Source organism: Lampetra planeri, chromosome 20, assembly GCF_965212315.1.
Source record: "Lampetra planeri chromosome 20, kcLamPlan1.2.h2, whole genome shotgun sequence".
Lineage (NCBI taxonomy): Eukaryota > Metazoa > Chordata > Hyperoartia > Petromyzontiformes > Petromyzontidae > Lampetra > Lampetra planeri.
In genome coordinates, this window is record NC_136126.1 from 6481909 (window position 1) to 6501161 (window position 19253).

The window sequence follows — 19253 nt, forward strand, 5'->3', positions numbered from 1 at the left end:
TGTAGCTCTATGTGTGTGTGTCAGTCGATTTGTGTGTGTAACTACATGTGTGTGTCTGCCTTTTTCGCCCGGGCAACACCGGGTATTCACCGCTAGTGAGTAATAAAGTACAAGTTGGTAGTTTTTTTCTAAATGATCCCTGGCTGTGATGGAGGGAAATAGATGAGGAGAGAATAGCAAAGGAAGGGGGGAAATAAGCCATAGAAGCTGATAGAAGGTTACATTTCGATTTGAAGCTTTCGTGACTGCAGGGATTCATCTTATTGGTTCTTTCGGTAAAGTCACGTAGAATGGAAATAATAAAATAATAAAAATAAAACATTAAATTATATATAATATACTTCTTTTATTATGTTTTATTTTGCAGGGATTCATCTTCTTGGTTCTTTCGGTAAAGTCACGTAGAATGGGAAAATATATATATATATTTAATATATTTATTTTATTATTAGAATGGAAATTTAAAAGAAAGCATGATAAAAAATATATATAATATATTTATTTTATTATGTTTTATTATTTTATTATTTCCATTCTACGTGACTTTACTGAAAGAACCAAGAAGATGAATCCCTGCAAAATAAAACATAATAAAAGAAGTATATTATATATAATTTAATATGTTTTATTTTTATTATTTTATTATTTCCATTCTACGTGACTTTACCGAAAGAACCAAGAAGAAGAAGGTTACATCTCATCAACAGTGGTATCCAGACAGCGTCCGCGGCTGAAAAACACATTTTACTTATCAAGTAGGGAAATTTGGCAAAATCAGAAATCCTGTTAGACTCCACTTAAGTATTAGCAGACACCATGATTAATTTCACCGTTCGCTTTGAACATAATTGTGATGTCTTCAACGGGGAGCGGAACGTTAGTTAACATGTCATGAAAATATTTAACAGACCTTCAGGGAACCAGATGCAATTGCCCCTTGCGAACAGCGCAGTTTTTTTGTTTGTTGGGGAACTTTTTCAATGACAGGGCACGCTTTTTTGAGTCCATTTCTTCTCCTCCTCGCATAGCCTACAACAACCAGGGCTATAATTGTCTCCGCAATAGAAGGGAGGTGGAGGCAAAACTCACGTGAAATGACAAGCCTGTCTGAGACTTAAAAGGAGCCTTCTGCCGTAACATCCCTCTTTCCCTGGATGCAATTAAGATACTGAGCTTGGGGGCTTCTTTCACGGCAATTTAACCATCACTGCCCTCCGCTCCTGTTTGATCGTGAAGTTCATCCTCTGTCTGGTTTATTATCCTTGCACGTGAGCGCGTCGTTGATGGCCTTTGCCCAAATGTGTACAACGACTACAACAGAAAGCAGTTGAGGTGGGGTGCGCGTGATCGAGTCTCATCTGGTCGCGGGCACGAACGCTGCGATGCACCTACGTACGATGCACGTACGTTCGTGTACATGCTGTACGCTGAACTTCTTTGGTGCCTAAATTTCGATTTAAAGCTTTCGTGACTGCAGGGATTCATCTTCTTGGTTCTTTCGGTAAAGTCACGTAGAAGGGAAGTAATACAATAATAAAAATAAAACGTAATAAAATAATATAATAAAATAAAATAATATAATAAAGTAATATAATACAATAATTTTATTTTATGTTTTATTTTTATTATTTTATTACTTCCCTTCTACGTGACTTTACCGAAAGAACCAAGAAGATTCTTTGGTGCCGTAACGTGGCCAACCTGAGTGAAACACCGGCGACCCGCGATGTCCCGCGGGTTGGCGCTTTGCGAGCTCGGCAGCCCCGTTTGCACTGAAATCCGAGATACGTGGCCATTCCAGTGTGTGTGTGTGCGCGCGCAGTCCGTGTGTTTGAATTACAATTTGTTTAGACATTGGAGCAGCCTGTACAATATCAACATGAATTGTTTCCATTCAGCCGCTCCGCATTGGGTTACTTCTGTCCGTAGGCAAAGTTTGACTTCTGTATTTGGAGGATCTGTGCAAGGGTTCGCTTTGTCGCTCGCATAAGGAATCGCGGTTGCATATAATTGAGTTATTTTTTTCATCTTATTTGTAAACTACTGAATTTTGTTTATGAAGGTGTCCATAATAGAACATAAATGTGTCGTTAAACCCGCCACCACCGACACAGTCAATTAGTAAAGGTTTGTCACATAAACACAACGTGGCAATTCGCTACTAGGACAGCACGCGCCGGTTCTGTTGGAGAGTAAAACCCAGAACGTTTACAATTCGAGTCTGACGTTTCGGCAGTAATTACAACGAGCATCATCAGGCGCACACAGCAGCGTGTTAAAGGTGTCCAGTTTGGGCGAGGCGTCCCCCCCTCCCCCTTACCCCCCGTGCCCCCTTACCCCCCCTCCCGGGTCCCCCCGCCCATGCTCCCCTCCGCCCATGCCCCCCCCGCTCACGCTCCCCCCCCCCCGCAAATGCCCCCCCACCGCCACATGCCCCCCCCCAGCTCACGCTCCCCCCCGCCCATGCTTCTGTCTCAGTCTTTGCGCCGTTTCGTTAAAAGCCGCGGATACATTTGGAACGTCACTTGCCGGGTAGGCAATACTGTGGGACAACACCTCGCCAATGTACATAACACACAATGAGTAATCGCTGCACGTGCTGCTGCACCCCCACCCAACATCACATTGCTCCCCCGATGTTGTGCCACTCGCACGAGGGGGACGAACGTGCAAAGCCAGTTTTTTTTTTGCTCAGCCACGCTGCGGTTTCGCAGTGGGCAGGACGCAAATGTTGTTCGCGGTCTATTTTTGTACATGCCGTTTATAATTTAGGAAATATATTTTTTGTAACAAATCAAATATACATATTTTTTTGTTGCCATGTTTAACTTCTGGTTCACGCTCGTAATGGATAATGTGCCATATTAAAATGCTAATGTGATTATGACCTTTATCATACTTTTTACGTATGAAAAATAAAACAAATAATTCTGATGTTTAAAGTCCCTCGAATGTTTACACTGATCGTTGATCGCGCGTTTGCATGCTTTTGCATGATAAAGTCTTAAAGTCTCAAAAGAATGCTAATCCATTCTAAACAGCAGAATTAAGTTAAAATTAATGTAAGTATGTGATGTGGTGAATGCACGTATCAACATGCTTTCGTTGCCAAAATTGCCTATTGAGGTATAACCAATGTATCACATATTTGACAGATATAATCGAGGCATTTAATGAGGGTAGTGGTGATACAGTTGTTTGGATTCCCAGCCAAGGCTAACTAACATCAGTGGCGAGCGATATCTGAACTCCACCTGCACACCCCAACATTTCACAACCAGCATTGACCAGTAAATATGAAGCCCCGAATCTGGAATAAAAGACGCTACTTTCTCAACCACCTCAACTCAAATTCACCCAATTCTTTCTGCACCAAGGTAAACACGAGTGGTATGTCCACGAACGGGAGCCGATATCGCCGCTTGCATCGCCGTTATTGATCGTTCCGAGTGGCACGCCTGTCATGCTCAGGCTGCAATCTACACGAGTGTTTATTGAGCCAGACCTCGGCACAGCTGTGTATATTCTCACGTGCTTACGAAGAAAGGACATCGCCCGAAACGTCGCCTATCACATGTTTCCATTGTAAGGTGACATTGTCGCTGACGAATGTGTTGATTTTGTTATTTGGTTCTTTCGGTTAAGTCAAGTCTAAAGATAAAATAATAAATTAAATTAAATAATAGAATACGACGTTTCGATTGCAACACAAACAATCATCATCAGGTATAATGAAATAGCGACATAAAATCTAACCAGAAAACTATAGACAGACATATTAGCAGACAGATATCACCAAGATACATAGCGGGAGCAACACAGGTAACAGAGAGGGGTGATCGTCTCTGTGGGGTGGCCTTAAATAGACAGGGGGGGGGGGCAGAGGCAGAGAGAAGGAAGGGGGGTTAGAGAAAAAATTTGCATATCAATGAGTGGTCAACAGACGTGGTGCTGCACGGCTAATTTCAGGCTTACTTGCCGTGCAGCACCACGTCTGTTGACCACTCATTGATATGCAAATTTTTTCTCTAACCCCCCTTCCTTCTCTCTGCCTCCGCCCCCCCCTGTCTATTTAAGGCCACCCCACAGAGACGATCACCCCTCTCTGTTACCTGTGTTGCTCCCGCTATGTATCTTGGTGATATCTGTCTGGTAATATGTCTGTCTATAGTTTTCTGGTTAGATTTTATGTCGCTATTTCATTATACCTGATGATGATTGCTTGTGTTGCAATCGAAACGTCGTATTCTATTATTTAATTTAATTTATTATTTTATCTTTAGACGTGACTTAACCGAAAGAACCAAATAATAATTCCTGCAGTCACGAAAGTTCTAAAATTAAGATTGTTGATTTTGTGTTGTTGTTGTTGTTAATTGTGCTTGGTTGCACCACACTTCCAATGCAGCGGCATCGCCAAATCATTCGCACTGCAACAGGGGGTGATTCCTTCATGCTTTTGTAGTGGCGATACGCGCTGGGGTAGCGATCAGGTGCCAGCGCGTCGGGATTGGATGTGTGTGTGGTGACGCGCGCTGACGGTGAGGGATCAGGGGTCAGCGCGGGATCGTGTGTTGTGTGGTGCTGATTGGCTGGGTGCCGGTGACGCGCTGGTGTGGGAGTGATCGGGTGGCAGCGCGGCGTGATTGGGTGATGAGTGGAAACACGCGCTGGGGGAAAGCGGATCGTAGAGATAGCGCGTCGTGATTGGTTCACTAAGGAGCGATGCTCGCATCGAGGTCCGCATCCGCTCCGTCTCCCGAGAGGAGGGACTATATAAGGTGATGCGCACAGGCGCACGGGGAGAGTGTATCCAGCGAAGACTGAAGACGGAGAGGAAGAGACAGGGCCCTGCGGTACCCAGTCCCGCTGTCCTGTGAGGACCCGGACTCGGTGTAACCCAGAGGCGGAGTGTAGGGGGAGCATGCAGTGTCAGCATGCGGAGTGTGTAGCCAGAGAGCTAGAGTCTACACGAGACGAGTGATGTGTGTAGCCAGAGAGCTAGAGTCTACACGAGACGAGTGACGTGTGTAGCCAGAGAGCTAGAGTCTACACGAGACGAGTGATGTGTGTAGCCAGAGAGCTAGAGTCTACACGAGACGAGTGATGTGTGTAGCCAGAGAGCTAGAGTCTACACGAGACGAGTGATGTGTGTAGCCAGAGAGCTAGAGTCTACACGAGACGAGTGACGTGTGTAGCCAGAGAGCTAGAGTCTACACGAGACGAGTGGAGTGTGTAGCCAGAGGCATAGGGTCTACACGAGACGAGTGATGTGTGTAGCCAGAGGCCTAGAGTCTACACGAGTTAAGTACCGAGTGTAGCCAGAGAGAGAGAGTCTACACGAGTTAAGTAAAGTGGGTCGTCGGAAGAATAGAGACCACACGTTGTATTGTGACAAGTCAAGATTTAATAAAAAGTGTGTTACCCGTCAAGAAGTTTCCTGCCGTCATTTCCGATACTTCACTTTTATCGATACCCCAGTGCTCTCTAATGACCATCCATTTCCTCAACGGGTCGTCGAACAGAGTGAAAGCGACGGGTCCGTATCTCACATAGCTGTAGGAAGCAGAGCGTTACGAGATTTAATTGGTGGATTGAGATTGGTGAGTAACACACGTGCAGAAGCTTTCAATTGAGGTGTTGTTTTCTCCAGTTTCTATCTACAAATGCATCGCACTGTGTGTGTCTGTTGTCAGGTAGTGGCTGTTTGAGGAATGTTGTGAGGTTTTCGTTTGACTGCAATAACAGATGGGCTACTCTACACCCCAACAGTAACTCTGTTGCGATTGGCTGCTGTCGGCCATAGCCACCAGAGCTAGCCAGGTAACTGGCTAAACGGAATTGTCCGTGTAACAAATGAACATTGACTTGAATTGAAACGGTGGAAGAAGCAGTTTTAAAGACAACAGATAGCGCCACTATATTTCGATTTAAAGCTTTCGTGACTGCAGGGATTAATCTTCTTGGTTCTTTCGGTAAAGTCACGTAGAAGGGAAATAATAAGGTGGAAGTAAGAAATGCAGAAGGCTGGCACGGTGCGTTTAAGAGTTATCTAAATTTGCCATTTGTGCGCCTATTAATGTAATTCTTTCACCAGAATATTTTTTTTAATTCATGGAGAATAGAAAGAAAAACATCACAATAAACATTGTCTCGTGCTCCGATTACAAGATTGTGATAAGAGTCGTCGCCTTAAACGAAACTTTGTCAAAACGATGTTTTATTTTACCAGGTAAGGCCCACTGAGCTATGTAGATTTTTTTCGAAAGTGATCTGGCCACAAATGATAGCTCAACGAAGTGGCTTATTACGTGTAAATTTATAGCAGCCAAATACTCGTATATTCCATTACAGTGCAACGGGTTCTATAGCTAGTCATTGTAAGGAATATATGTTACAGTGCTTTGTCAATCTACTGCTGGATATTACCATCGTTCATCATTAGACATGTTCTATCCACTGTTGATCTTTGGGTGGTGGCTTCCAATGTTGTGTTAACTCAAAAGCATTTAACTTGCAGGCAGTGTAAAAACAAATATACTGCAGAATAGTGTGCGTGCTAAATGCAGTGAACAAGGCTATTGCCTTTAGCAAGTAGACACGTGTATGTATGTTTGTTTATGTAAGACGTGTTTGCATGTTTAAACTGTTTGTATGCGTGCACTATTACGTGTCTACACCATAGACACCGTCGCAAATGAGATTCTCCATCTCAAGGGTGGTTTCACAGGTGACCTTTAAATTTGGCCCGAGTCTTGTCAGTTACAGCTACTGAATTATTGCTGTTGCTGTAGACGATTGTTCTCACTGGCAACATTGGCAACAAAAGCCATTGAACCTTCACTTTGATGTTACGATTGAACTGTGCTGGCTATTTTGTGCACTAAAATAACACCTATAATTAAATTAAAGGTCACGCAAATATAAGTGTACACTGCTTAACCATGAATGATGCTAGGAAATCGTGAGGGCACAGTTCAATATGCTGAACATATACGCGTGGTGAAAGTGATAGTTTAAAATGACTACATTGTTATCCAAGTGTGGTGAAGTATTGTCAAATAACTCCCACGATCCACACGGTCTGGGGAGGTCTTCATCCAGTGGTGGATTGACAGCAATGGAGGTATCAGTGCAGAGCTAACCATGAATAAATAATTTTCATGCCTGGGTAATACAAATTTCGCATAGCACTCAGCAGCATTCTGAACAATACTTTTTAATTATACTCTTGATGTTACACATTTTTGTCAGTCCCACTGCTATGTGTATACCTCTCCAAGCTGTGCCGCTCATTGGGTTCATTTGGCCATACACCACCAAGCTGGTTACAGTGTGGGTCGGCGAGTAAGAGCCCAAGACCGGTTTATATATGACTCGCTCTGATGTAAGTGGCCATGGCTGGGAATCCAACTACCTAAACTGCCAATATATGTTTAGTAATGTAAGGGGGTTACTTTCATACTTTATATTGAAATTCTGAGCACAGTGGACTTACTATTTTCTGCATCAATTGACTGTGAAATATACGGTCAGCTATTCCTTTTCAGATTACAGAATTCTGCGATATTGCAAATGCACGTTTTCCAGTGTCACCCAGATTCCACATTGTCACATTTTCATTTGGACAGATGCTTTTGACTTAGGATTATTTTTTGTGCTGATAATGATGTACATGTTCATAACTAAATCATGTGTTATGCTGTAAAATATGTTTATAGTACACAGTTCCACTGAACACATTATTTAGTAATCAAAGCAAATAGCGATTTGATAAATGTGGTTTTCCTTTTACGTGTGGCTTGCACTAAAAATGTTCCATTTTGGTGAATCACAATAACACATATCCGATATTACAGCTGGTCTGTGTTGAGTCAAAAGGAACACAAAGGAAACGGGAAGTGACGAAGCCATTAGGACATGGTTTGGTGGGCTGCAGACATTGACAGAACCGCAGTCTTGGTTCGTCAAGAAGCGGAAGTTCATGTATGGTAACTTGAATACACAGTGGGTATACTTTAATTAGTAACTGCATGGCTGAGTCAGAAATGACATTTTTGAATAAGTACTTTTGAAAAATTATTGTTACATGTTTTAAGTGGGAAGATTCAAAATGTACATGAAAGAAATATGTCATTGTATTTTTTCCCTCCAATGTATTCCGATTGCTGTGTCGGAATCACATCATGAGACAACATAATCCATTTGGAAAACGCACACAGAAGCTTGCCTCGTGTCAGAGAATGGCCTGCAAAAGAGATTTTGCACTGGACCTATCACAAAGAAATGAATAAAGTGGATTAGTTATCCTTTACACAGTAATAGTTGCATTTTCTCATGCTCTTTGTAATGAGACTTTCACATGGGAGTCATACCAATATTTTACTTTTATTTTAAGAGCTGGGAATCTAGCCAAACAAGCCGCAAGGCTAAATTTGTTTTGCCAATTGGTGACTAGGTTGAGGGCGATGAGCTCACTGCACGTGGGTAGCCAGTTTAATCGTGGGCGGCTGCCCAGATGTTAACCCAGTGCCTCAGCGGTTCTGGCTCATTGCTCTGGACTCTGAAACAGCCAGCGACATCTACACAAGATGAATGAATTATTTTCTTGGTGGGCCCTTTTATTACTTTGGAATATTTGCAAAGGGTTTTGTTTCAACATGAAATTCTGAGCCACATCGTGTCTTAACAGGTCCATAATTGACGTGGCTGCGCAACTTCGATGTATGATCTTGCATTTAGGGCCTAAGAAAGACAACGCAAAGCTCAAAAAGTAACCGGGTCAGAGCTGTACCCACACATAGGGCTGGGCAGAGGCTGTCAGAACAAGATGCGAAATAAACTACGCTGCCTTGGTGTTAGTCCCATATTTACCTATTATACATATAATATTACGTAAAATTCGTAAATGTGGGGCAACATAATGGAAATATAAGGGTAAACTTTGAATGCCTTACAAGATACGATCATTGTGAATGGATATCTTCATCAGTTGGCCTAAAATCAGAACGTGCCCAATCTCATGAAATCTGAGAAACCAAGCAGGTTTGAGCCTTGACAAAGCTAGGATGGGTGACCATCCATATGCTAAGAGGCTACATGGTGGGTAGCATAAGATAATGTAATTGTACCTTTATGCTCTCAACATCGGTGGGATGTTAACTATCTTGCCTGGTATACAGGAGGTTATGCGTTCGATCCTGACGCCTGTATATTTGGAGTTTGCATATTCTTCCCATTGTCGCGTGGATTTTTCTCAGGATCCTCTGGTTTTTCCCTCCACATTTAGAAACATGCCTTTAGAGTATTTGGCTGCTATAAATTTCCACGCGATAAGCCACGTCGTTGAACTATCATTTGTAGCCAGGGCACTTCTAAAAAAGAGCTATATAGCTCAGTGGGCATTACCTGGTAAAAAAAAAATGTTTAGTAGTTTAAATCTATCCTACCCACCTTCACCAACCCACACTGACGGCGTGGGGGAGGGGGGGGGGGGCCTTCATCCAGCAGTGGATCATCAGCTCGTGTGTGAATGCTCACCTCGGGGGGCAGAGGGTCTCCTCCAGGAACTCCTCGATCTTGATGAAGTCGGTGCGGACGTCCCCGTTGAAGGTCAGGAAGGGAGGCTGGGATCCAGGTGCCAGGGAGCGCAGGATCGCTGGCTTCCTGCAGGTGCACAGGTTTTGGGCAAGAAGGCATTTGTATGGAATTTAGGGAACACTCTGGAGAAGCGATGCGTTTGCAGCTGTGGAGCCTGGTCTGTTGATTGAGTTGTTTCCACAAGGTGTTTTTGTGTAATTGCATCAATAAAATGCTTTTTCTCGATCTATACATATTTTAATGTGTATATATTCATTGTCGTTTTCTCTTGCACCCTATTTCATCCCAATTGCGTTATGTGATGAAATAAAGAGTCCATTCGGATATCTTGTAGAGCCGTGGTGCTATAGAGCGGCTCAGGGATGTGGATATTGGGGGGGGGGGCAGTAAATTCCCACCAGCTCTGCCATATCAGAGTGCTGTTTACCTGCCCTATGACAGTCAAACCAATATTTTTAATTCTCAGAGTTCAAAATCAGCCAAATTAAGATCCAAATTTAATTTTATGTTATTATTTTGCACGGTAACCAGGCTGGGGCCATCCACAATTAACAAGAAATGGCAATATGGATCTTAAAACTTCATAAACAAATGCAAACCTATCTTTCTTTAATAATTATTAACTGCAGAGACAACAAAACGTTTGGTTCAGTGATCTGAGTCTTGTTAATGACTGAGGTTGCTAGGTGGACCACGGCTTGTGTGTTCATGTTAAGGGCTAGGGGTCACTGATTTCAACCTCTATTGATAAAAGCACTCCATTTCAAAGTTCACAAAAGTGCTGAGGCTGTCCAGTCTATGAAGCTTCTAAACTGACATTGAATATCCTATGACATTACATATATATTGAGGAGGCTATTGATGCCAAAGTCAGGTAATAACGGGAACATATGAACTAATTTTTGTTTTAAATAGATTATACATGTGCTTTAGGGAATGAACCAATACATCATTTAGAGTGGCAGTTGCAGGATGGCATCGTGATTAGCACACTGCGCTCTGGAACTGGAGACCAAGGCCAGTCCCCAGCCACGACGCACATCGATGGTCAGTGATATCTGGCACAGTCCTTGGCTGCCCCCTTCATCAACCCACACTGACCAGCATGGAGAAGTATGGCGAAAACATTCCCCATGGCCAACACGGCCTAGGGAGGAGGCCTTCATCCAGCAGTGGCTTGATAAGGGGCTACACGTTCTTATTGTCATTTAGAGTACACGTAATATGCTGTGTCTAAAACAGGGGTCGGCAACCAAAATAACAAGAAGAGCCATTTCTTTCCAATTCGGTACAAAATTCAGTATTTCAAGAGCCGCAGTGCATCTGAGTACATACTGTACATACGTACATATCGTCAAGAAGCAGCCCGTAAAGAGCCGCATGCGGCTCCGGAGCCGTAGGTTGCTGACCCCTGGTCTAGAATTAATGTAATACAGTACTGTATTCCTAACAACTAGAACATATTTCCTTCATTTAAATTAAATGTCATGGTGCTCCAACATCGGTGATACTCAAGGCGGCTGAGGCCCAGTGTATCTCACATTAGGACGCTTTAGGTGATTCAAATAAAACACTTTATGTAAACGATGAGAAAACCCACAGTTGCCTCTTTGTTTGCCCTACTGCTTGTTGAGATGGTCACATTACCATATTAAACTCTTCTTGAGTTAAATTTCGATTTAAAGCTTTCGTGACTGCAGGGATTCATCTTCTTGGTTCTTTCGGTAAAGTCACGTAGAAGGGAAATAATATTATTTTATTATAATATTATTTTATTATTTCCCTTCTACGTGACTTTACCGAAAGAACCAAGAAGATCTTCTTGAGTTGGTGGGAATAACGACCAAACCGTTCAGCTCTTGAGCTACTGACTGACTCAATGTTGAGCGCATTGTACTGCACGTGCGATGTGGCAGTCACATGACAAGCATGCAAGGAATTAAGAGAGTTGTGCCTTACTGGTGTTTGTGACCCCATCCTGGGTCTCCCCTAGGTCGACTCAGCTTCAAATGAGTACCTGGTGTGGTGTGTAAGCATCAGTGTTGGGCAGACAAAGCCAGGCAGCTGGGCGTGGTGCTGGCCAACCACTCTCTGGCGTGCCGTGGCAGCCTTAATAGGTGCTGCTCGCTAAAATAATTTAGCCCTACAGTCTGTTAAGGCTATATGTGTGTTGTTAGATATATTAATATGGTAATAGAATGCCAATACAGGAGGCACGGGTTGTACTGCTGCATGTGTGGCTATCATGCATAAACGTGTGCGCAATGTGGTGACACGTCCTCATGTCATATGCCCTCATGTCATATGCGCCACACGAGGAGGAAGAATAAAGGTAGACTACAGCCATTAAAGCAAACCTGCTCATTACTGGTTATTTTTAAAACAAATATTAAGCCAGCTCTTTGCAAGCTGGTTCCAAGTCACATGCAGTGGCGTAGCTAGGATATAAAATTGGCAATCCCCACCCGTTTAATCACATACCAAAATGTAATTACATGACATGTAGGCTGTGTGTGGCGGGATATATCAACTTTTAGGTTGAGGTGTAGATTTGTGCAGTAGTTTCAGGCTGCCGCGCCCGCCGCAATAAGTTATAATGTAACGTTGTAAGAAGCTTCATTTTGGCGCCCCTTTACCTTGGCGCCCGGGGACACGTGTACCCCCCTGCCCCCCCCCTCGCTACGCCTCTGGTCACATGTCCATTTTGTTTGTAGTTTAACCATTTATGCTTTCAGGTTAGCACTGGCAAAACAAAAGTGGACAATCTAAATAACGTTTCTCATAAGTGACCGATGAATTCTGTGCATTTTACATTGTCCGCTTAAAAAAACTAAATTATGCAAAGCCACGGAAGAGATATACCAGAGAACACAATAAAGCATGTCGCTTAACAAGATACTTTCATATATCCCATTCCAGGAATTTGGGAGGATATTTATCAGTCGGGCGGATATTTAAAAGAAATGTCCTCATTGCCATTACACAAGTCAAGACATATCAGCATGGGCGTGTGAAAATGTACAGATGCGTGGATTTCCCCTAACTCGGGTTAGGAGAGGGGATGATGAGGGTGATGGAACAGTTGTGGTTCCTGTTTTTGTTCCCTTGTTGTCGTTACTGGGAGGTCACATGTGGACGTGACTTGTCCCGGGGCATGGCTGTGATTACTCATACTCACATGTTCCACTGTAAACCTCGGCCTTTAAGTTCGTACCTTCCCAACAGTTTTCTTGTTTAATGTACAACTGCAATCGTTGACCGCGTTCTGTGCGATTGTATGCGTGTGCAGTTTGGGTAACTGCCTTTGAGTTTGACAAGAAAAAGTATGGACAAGAAACATGCGTTTAAAGCAGAGGTCGCAAACGGGTTTTGATTCCTTACCCGTACCCGTACCCGTACCCGGCCGCACCAGGGTCGCAAACGGGTACCCGTACCCAGCCGGGTACGGGTACCCGTTCCTTACCCGTACCCTACCCGAAATGAGTGACAAACGGTTACTCACCAGTGACTCACGGCCTACCCGTACCCGGCCGCACCAGTGTCGCAAACGGCTACCTGTACCCGTACCCGGCCGGGTACGGGTAGCCAGGTATCGGGTAGGGTACGGGTATCGGGTACCCGGTTGCGACCTCTGGTTTAAAGTGATGCACTTCAAAGTCTCGTATCCTGGCCAATTTGTGTTCGGGGGTATAAAAGCGTCAAATCACACAAGGGGCTATTCACAGAGTCAAAGAGAGTCGAAATAGTGCTGAGGAGACCCACGTGCAATACGTGCAGTGCCTAGTAAAAATCATCTACCCAGCCAACTGGTTCAACCTTAGAACGAGTGACTCACAGCGGAAGGTCGTGAGTTCAAATCTTGGTTGGGGGTTGACTTTAGCCCATCATCCTTCGACGGATCATTAAAATGAGTACCACCTTTTGGGGAAGTCAGCAGTGGTTATCCTATGGATAGCATCACTCCTGCCGCAGGAATGTGGAATGTCTACTGCTGGCTCGGGGCTGTAAACAGGATATGACCACTTCCTCCTTGATTACTTAAGCAGGACATCACTTTGACCTTTACACTCATAATGTACGGGTGGCAACGCTGTCCACGGTCAACAGGAATGATATACTGGATTTGTAAAGCGCAAAGAGTTTGTTTCGTCGTCTTATAAAAGCATACAAACTGCTTATCTAAATTTCGATTTAAAGCTTTCGTGACTGCAGGGATTCATCTTCTTGGTTCTTTCGTTAAAGTCACGTAGAAGGGAAGTAATAAAATAATAAAAATAAAACATAATAAAATAATTCTCACGGCGTTTCGGCCACAACGCAAGCAGCCGTCGTGAGAATTAATTTATTATGTTTTATTTTTATTATTTTATTACTTCCCTTCTACGTAACTGCTTATCTAGCTTGCGTAAAAACAAAAACCGAGCCCTCTTCACGAAATAATACCGGTTTTCCCTTAAAGTAAGACTTCTAAGAATAATGAAATTCGTTGGTATGAAGTTAAAACAGTGGGTGATTCCACAGTGGTTTACACACACACACGAGCAGTGGGAAGGACTCTGGCATGCGAGCAGCACTGCCTTTAACGACCTGTCATTCTTCATACTTTTGTCCAGCCTGGTGCTAGATTTGACACTTCGAGTGAAAAGCTGCTACTGTACGCAGACGTCGCAATTACGGGGGAAGGCGGTAGAGATGGATGATGCTCGTTAAAGCCTCGTCGTGTGCCCCCAAATCTCATGGCCACGAAGACAAAATCCCAGTGGTACGCAATCAATGCACGCACACAAACGGAAGACCGTTAGTAAACAGCTTGTGATAATGTTCCCAAAGAATGCAACAGCACAGGGCGCTGGTGGCTGCGTTCACTACTAAAACACGAACATTTAATAAACTTGGAACGTCAGTAGAGTGCTGAGCCTTCAGTTGGCAGACCACACTTTGTGTTGAGAAATATCTTCTATTGGCCAGACATAAACATCACAAAGAAATTACGCATGACCCTGTACTGCATGATATTTAATTAACTCTTTGTGTTTGCATATTACAGAACTGTATATGACACCATGCCCAGTAGATTATGATATGCTTTAATAAGTAATAAAACAGCAACCCTTCATTAATTGCTCGACAAGGGGGTTTGTTTGACCATACTTCATCAGTGTTGGTCAGTGCAGTCTTGGTGAGGGGGCAGTTGAGGACCGTATTAGGTACAAGCTGCTCTGATGTTTGCCATGGCTGGGAATCGAACTCTGGTTTGCCTTGTTCAAAGCACAGCATGCTAACCGCAGCGCCACTGCTCCATTCCCGAAAACGTGGAATTGGGAAAACATCCCCAAAACAGGTCAATGTTAGCCTGTTGAGACACGTTTGGGTTGCAAATACAGTAAACTGGTAAACTAAACAATGTATTTACGAAATTGTACCGGAAGCAAATGTTTTTGTTTATTTACTGCGTTAAAATAAATGTGACACCCTATGATTCACACCTGGACAAACAAACACATATAGAATGTAACCTATATTTTATCTTGCAATCAATGTTATATACTGTGGCTTTACATTTCATGGCATTTTTTCTGCATGAGATATTTTATGTCGTGCTAAAAATACTGTGGTATTTATACAGATCAGGTGTATCACCTCACATTATTTAACCTGAGGTGTAAAACCATGCCCAGTGACTCTTACGGGAAGCAAAGTGTCAAACACCTCATGGTTAACACTGCATATAATGTATTTAGTATATGACTATATTTTCTAAGCGTGTATATATAACGAAATATAAAACAGGGCAGCTAAAAGACAAGTTCTACATTTTTACAAAATCCGCTTCACAAATTCAGCAGAAAACATTAGCAGTTTACAAACAGGACCTTGTCTAACAAACCAAAGCATCCTACAGCAAATAAGAGGGGCGGATATGCAGTCCACTCAGAAGCAGATGCTAAGAGGCACTTAAAAAGGCCGCACATCAGAAAGGGAACATTTACTCTAGAAAAAAATATATATACACGCGAATCGTTTTCCTTTTTGCAGCGCTTTAATGGGATGGGCTTTCCGGAATTTTCAGCGGGGAGAGAGAAAAAAAATGAAGTCGAAAACTTTCCTTTGAAAAGCGGGAAGGAAATGGTCCGTCGAAAACTTGAACTGGGATGACATCCAACGGACGTGATGGCTTTACCGATAAGTAACTGAAATGCTGCGGACGCAGTGGTATTCAAACGTAAGAAAATTGCTTCGGATGGTGAAGCTCATTGTGTGAGTGTCCTTCGCGTCCTCTGAATGTCCCTCTTAAATTAAATTTGTGCACGTTACAAATTTTATCAGCGAAATACTTTACGGGCAGTGATATGTTTAGTTTGATGTATGTGTGTGTGTGAAAGTGTTTGTGGCATGTAGTCCAGGACCGGGGAACGGGAGTGGAGCGCTTAGCACGCCGTGCTATGAACCCGACGAGCCGAGTTCGATTCCCGCTCATGGACAACACCAGTGACAATTATCTGAACCGGCCCTGGGCCTCTCCTAGGTTGCAAATAAGTACCTGGTGCGATGTGTAAAAACATCGCCACTGGGGAGGCAAAGGCGACCGGGCGTGGTGTTGGCCACCCACCCCCTTGTGTGCCATAGCAGCCTTTATAGGTGCTCACTAACAACACTTGCTCCAAAAGTCTATTAGGGCTATACGGGGGATCTTTATCTTTGTATTTTTGTGGAATGTAGTCGAGGCCCACTTTGTATTCTGATGTCACATCGGTCAACATGACTCACAGTGAAGAAATAGTTAATGTTTTCAAAATAACGTTTGCATATGTTTTGCTTGACTGAACGTAAGTAAAAATACCCTCCCCCAGCCAACGCCAACCCAATGTAATTAACTTATGGGCGAATGTGCAGCGCATGTGCGCGGTTTGCAGTGGTGGGTGGTGCGAGCATTTACTTTGTCATGTCGACCGTGGTGACGTTGAAGGTAACCCCCTTGAGCCAGAGCACCATGAAGATCCTCTGGCACAGGGGACAGTTTCCAATTGTCTCTCCATCACTTCCAGCCTGGAAAACACCAGAAGGCATTCGAATGTATTGCAACACACGCACTTGTCTGGAATACAAAGAACAATTCAGCAATGCAGCCAGTGCCGGATTATCCTAGTAGCAAAAGTAGCTACATATGCTACGGGCCCCGCACTTTCAAGGGCCACCGCTAAATGCTTTCAAGATATCAATTCCTGTTTAGTGAATCTGCACTTGCTCTATTACTATAGTACTATACTGCCTTCAATTTCGATGAACGACTGGGTGTTTAAGGTTAGCGATTTGTCGTATTATCTGGCCGTATAGCAAATGAAAAAATACAATTACTTTACTACGCAAGTTAAAATTTGCGTTTTAATATTTATGTGGTTTATTTATTTATTTCGGGCCCCTTTATAACATAAGCTACAGGCCCCGCACTAGCTTAATTCGGCACTGAATGCAGCACAAATACACACGCACAACGAATTATGACTACCCACAACCACCACACAGAGGGGACGATGACAGCTTGCAAAAAAAAAGGATATTATTATTTTTACATCATCGTCAATCATCATCGGTTATCGTCGTCAGCCACGATAAATCCACTGCTGGATGAAGGCCTTCCCAAGCCGTCGCCATCGCTCGCGGTCCTGCATTGTGATGACCCGTCTAGTTGATTTCATCGCTTAATTCTCTCTAGCGGACAAACCATCAGGTGTTTGAGCCTGCTTTAGCTCTCGCGTCTTCATGAACGTCGACCACCTGCCCATCTTCTCTCCTCGCGAAGCGTCGCGCCCAAACCCACGACTGTATTATTTATCGGTCAATATGATGCGTTTGTTTGCTGGCCACTTATTTGTCACTTGTTTTGAGCATGGAGGCCTTTGCTCAGCAACGGTGTAAAAAATAATAACTATATGTTGCCCATGTACAGAGAACATTAATAAGTAACACGACAAATTTGGACTACCCACATATACTTCACAAAGGGTGGTAATGACTATTCCAAAAACTTTTTTTCAAAACGCATGTATTCAAATTTATATATGATGAGAAACTCTCCCTATCCCCCCCATCAAAACAGAAAAATAGTGCAGGCCAGAGAAGCCATGAGTTTCAAACAACAACACAAAAGCGCGCTCGTGTGTGTGCTTTTTTCCTGCCACACTTTTTTGTACGTTGTTCATTTATCCCTGGGTAACAACAATAACAACACCAACATGTTGTTTTAAATAATTGCGAGTTTGCTCTGCGACTGCTCTGCCGTTGGGGCATGAGACCGTGTTTCTGTTGTCGTCAGCCCCCTACCCAGGGTGGTTAAGAAAGGTGACATGGGTTGGGATGAGGTCGGATGGGGAACCTGGCCCGGACTCCTCAAAGAAAGTTCAATCTTGCCCCTTTGTGGAATTGGGGCCCTTTTCTCCAGACACTTGCCTCTTATTCCCCTCCCCCCAACCGCCGTGTCCTTGCATGGGAGACCCAATGATGGGCTGTTGATCGACGAGCTTATTTAGCAACTGCCGTGAGCGTTTTCGTTAATGTTCATGCATTATATATATAGTGTAGTATCTTGACCGGGCTAAAACAACATTGAAGCAAGGGGGGGGGGAATAAGTTGGTTGCATTGTAAAATAATTTGACTATCCTGTAGTCGTCTGCCAAATGGCACAACCCTCATCCCATCTGATTTTGAGCTTAATGTAACTGTAAAGCAGTTTTCGATATCGTCATGACACTGAATTTAAATTTACATGCCTGTTTATGTGCCCCCCCCCCCCCCCCAGAATAAAGCTTTCAAAGATATGTAACAAACGACATTTGTTGTCCGAAAGTCAAAGTAAGCTATGTACAGCCTATACTAGGGATGAGTATTGGATTTTAATATTTTCAGACTTTCAAAGACAAGAATGGCTAATGATTGCATTGGGATTCACAAGGCTCTGGATTGTATAGGCTTTCAGTTGGCGCACTGTGCGATGGTGAATTCATATCGCAGTGCCGCTGGCTCATATTGCATTGCTTGCAGTCACAGCTCATTTTAGTAGCATGACTTGTCTCCTGGCTTCACACAGCGAGCAGCGAGTGTGGCCGACAAACAGACGCACGCATCTCGCTGACGTTTTTGTTTCAATAGAAGAGACAATAGATTTCCCAGGCGGTACAGATACCACGCCATTAATTTGGTGTCCACTGCCAAGTGTCATGAATCTTGACTTAAAGCTTTCGTGACTGCAGCAATTCATATTCTTGGGTCTTTCGGAAAAGTTACGTAGTTAGGTTCAAAGAAAATAATCAAAAATAGCAGAAAACTACGTTTCCATCGCAATGCAAGCGGTCGTAGTTTTCTGTAATGTTTTATTATTATTTTCTTTGAACCTATCTACATGACTTTACCGAAAGACCCAAGAATATTCCAAGTGTCACGTTGTTCATATAGTTGAACTTCTTTCGCACCGTACGTAGCCAACCGTGCGAATCGGAGGCGTTATCTGTGACCCCAACGACTCCAATAATTATCTGTGGGAGCTGCAGGGTCCACAAAACCCATTATCTGTGGCCCTTTTCTTCCCATTATCCACGATTAGCCACCATTGTGTTTTTCTCCCCGCAGGTAAGTGCAGTACACCCGCGATGATTGA

General features: G+C 43.5%; 1 protein-coding gene across 2 annotated transcripts in view; it reads right to left on the reverse strand.

Annotated features, from left to right (window-relative positions):
* Nucleotides 1–19253, reverse strand: part of LOC144724363 (chloride intracellular channel protein 5-like) — a 44428-nt gene that overhangs the window by 12067 nt on the left and 13108 nt on the right. For both annotated transcript variants that reach the window (XM_078603434.1, XM_078603433.1), the window contains exons 2-3: nt 16538–16647; nt 9541–9666 (exon numbers count right to left, since the gene is read on the reverse strand). In XM_078603434.1, coding sequence (XP_078459560.1) covers nt 9541–9666; nt 16538–16593 — 182 coding nt within the window. In that variant the 5' untranslated portion in view covers nt 16594–16647. The remainder of the gene's footprint in view (nt 1–9540; nt 9667–16537; nt 16648–19253) is intronic.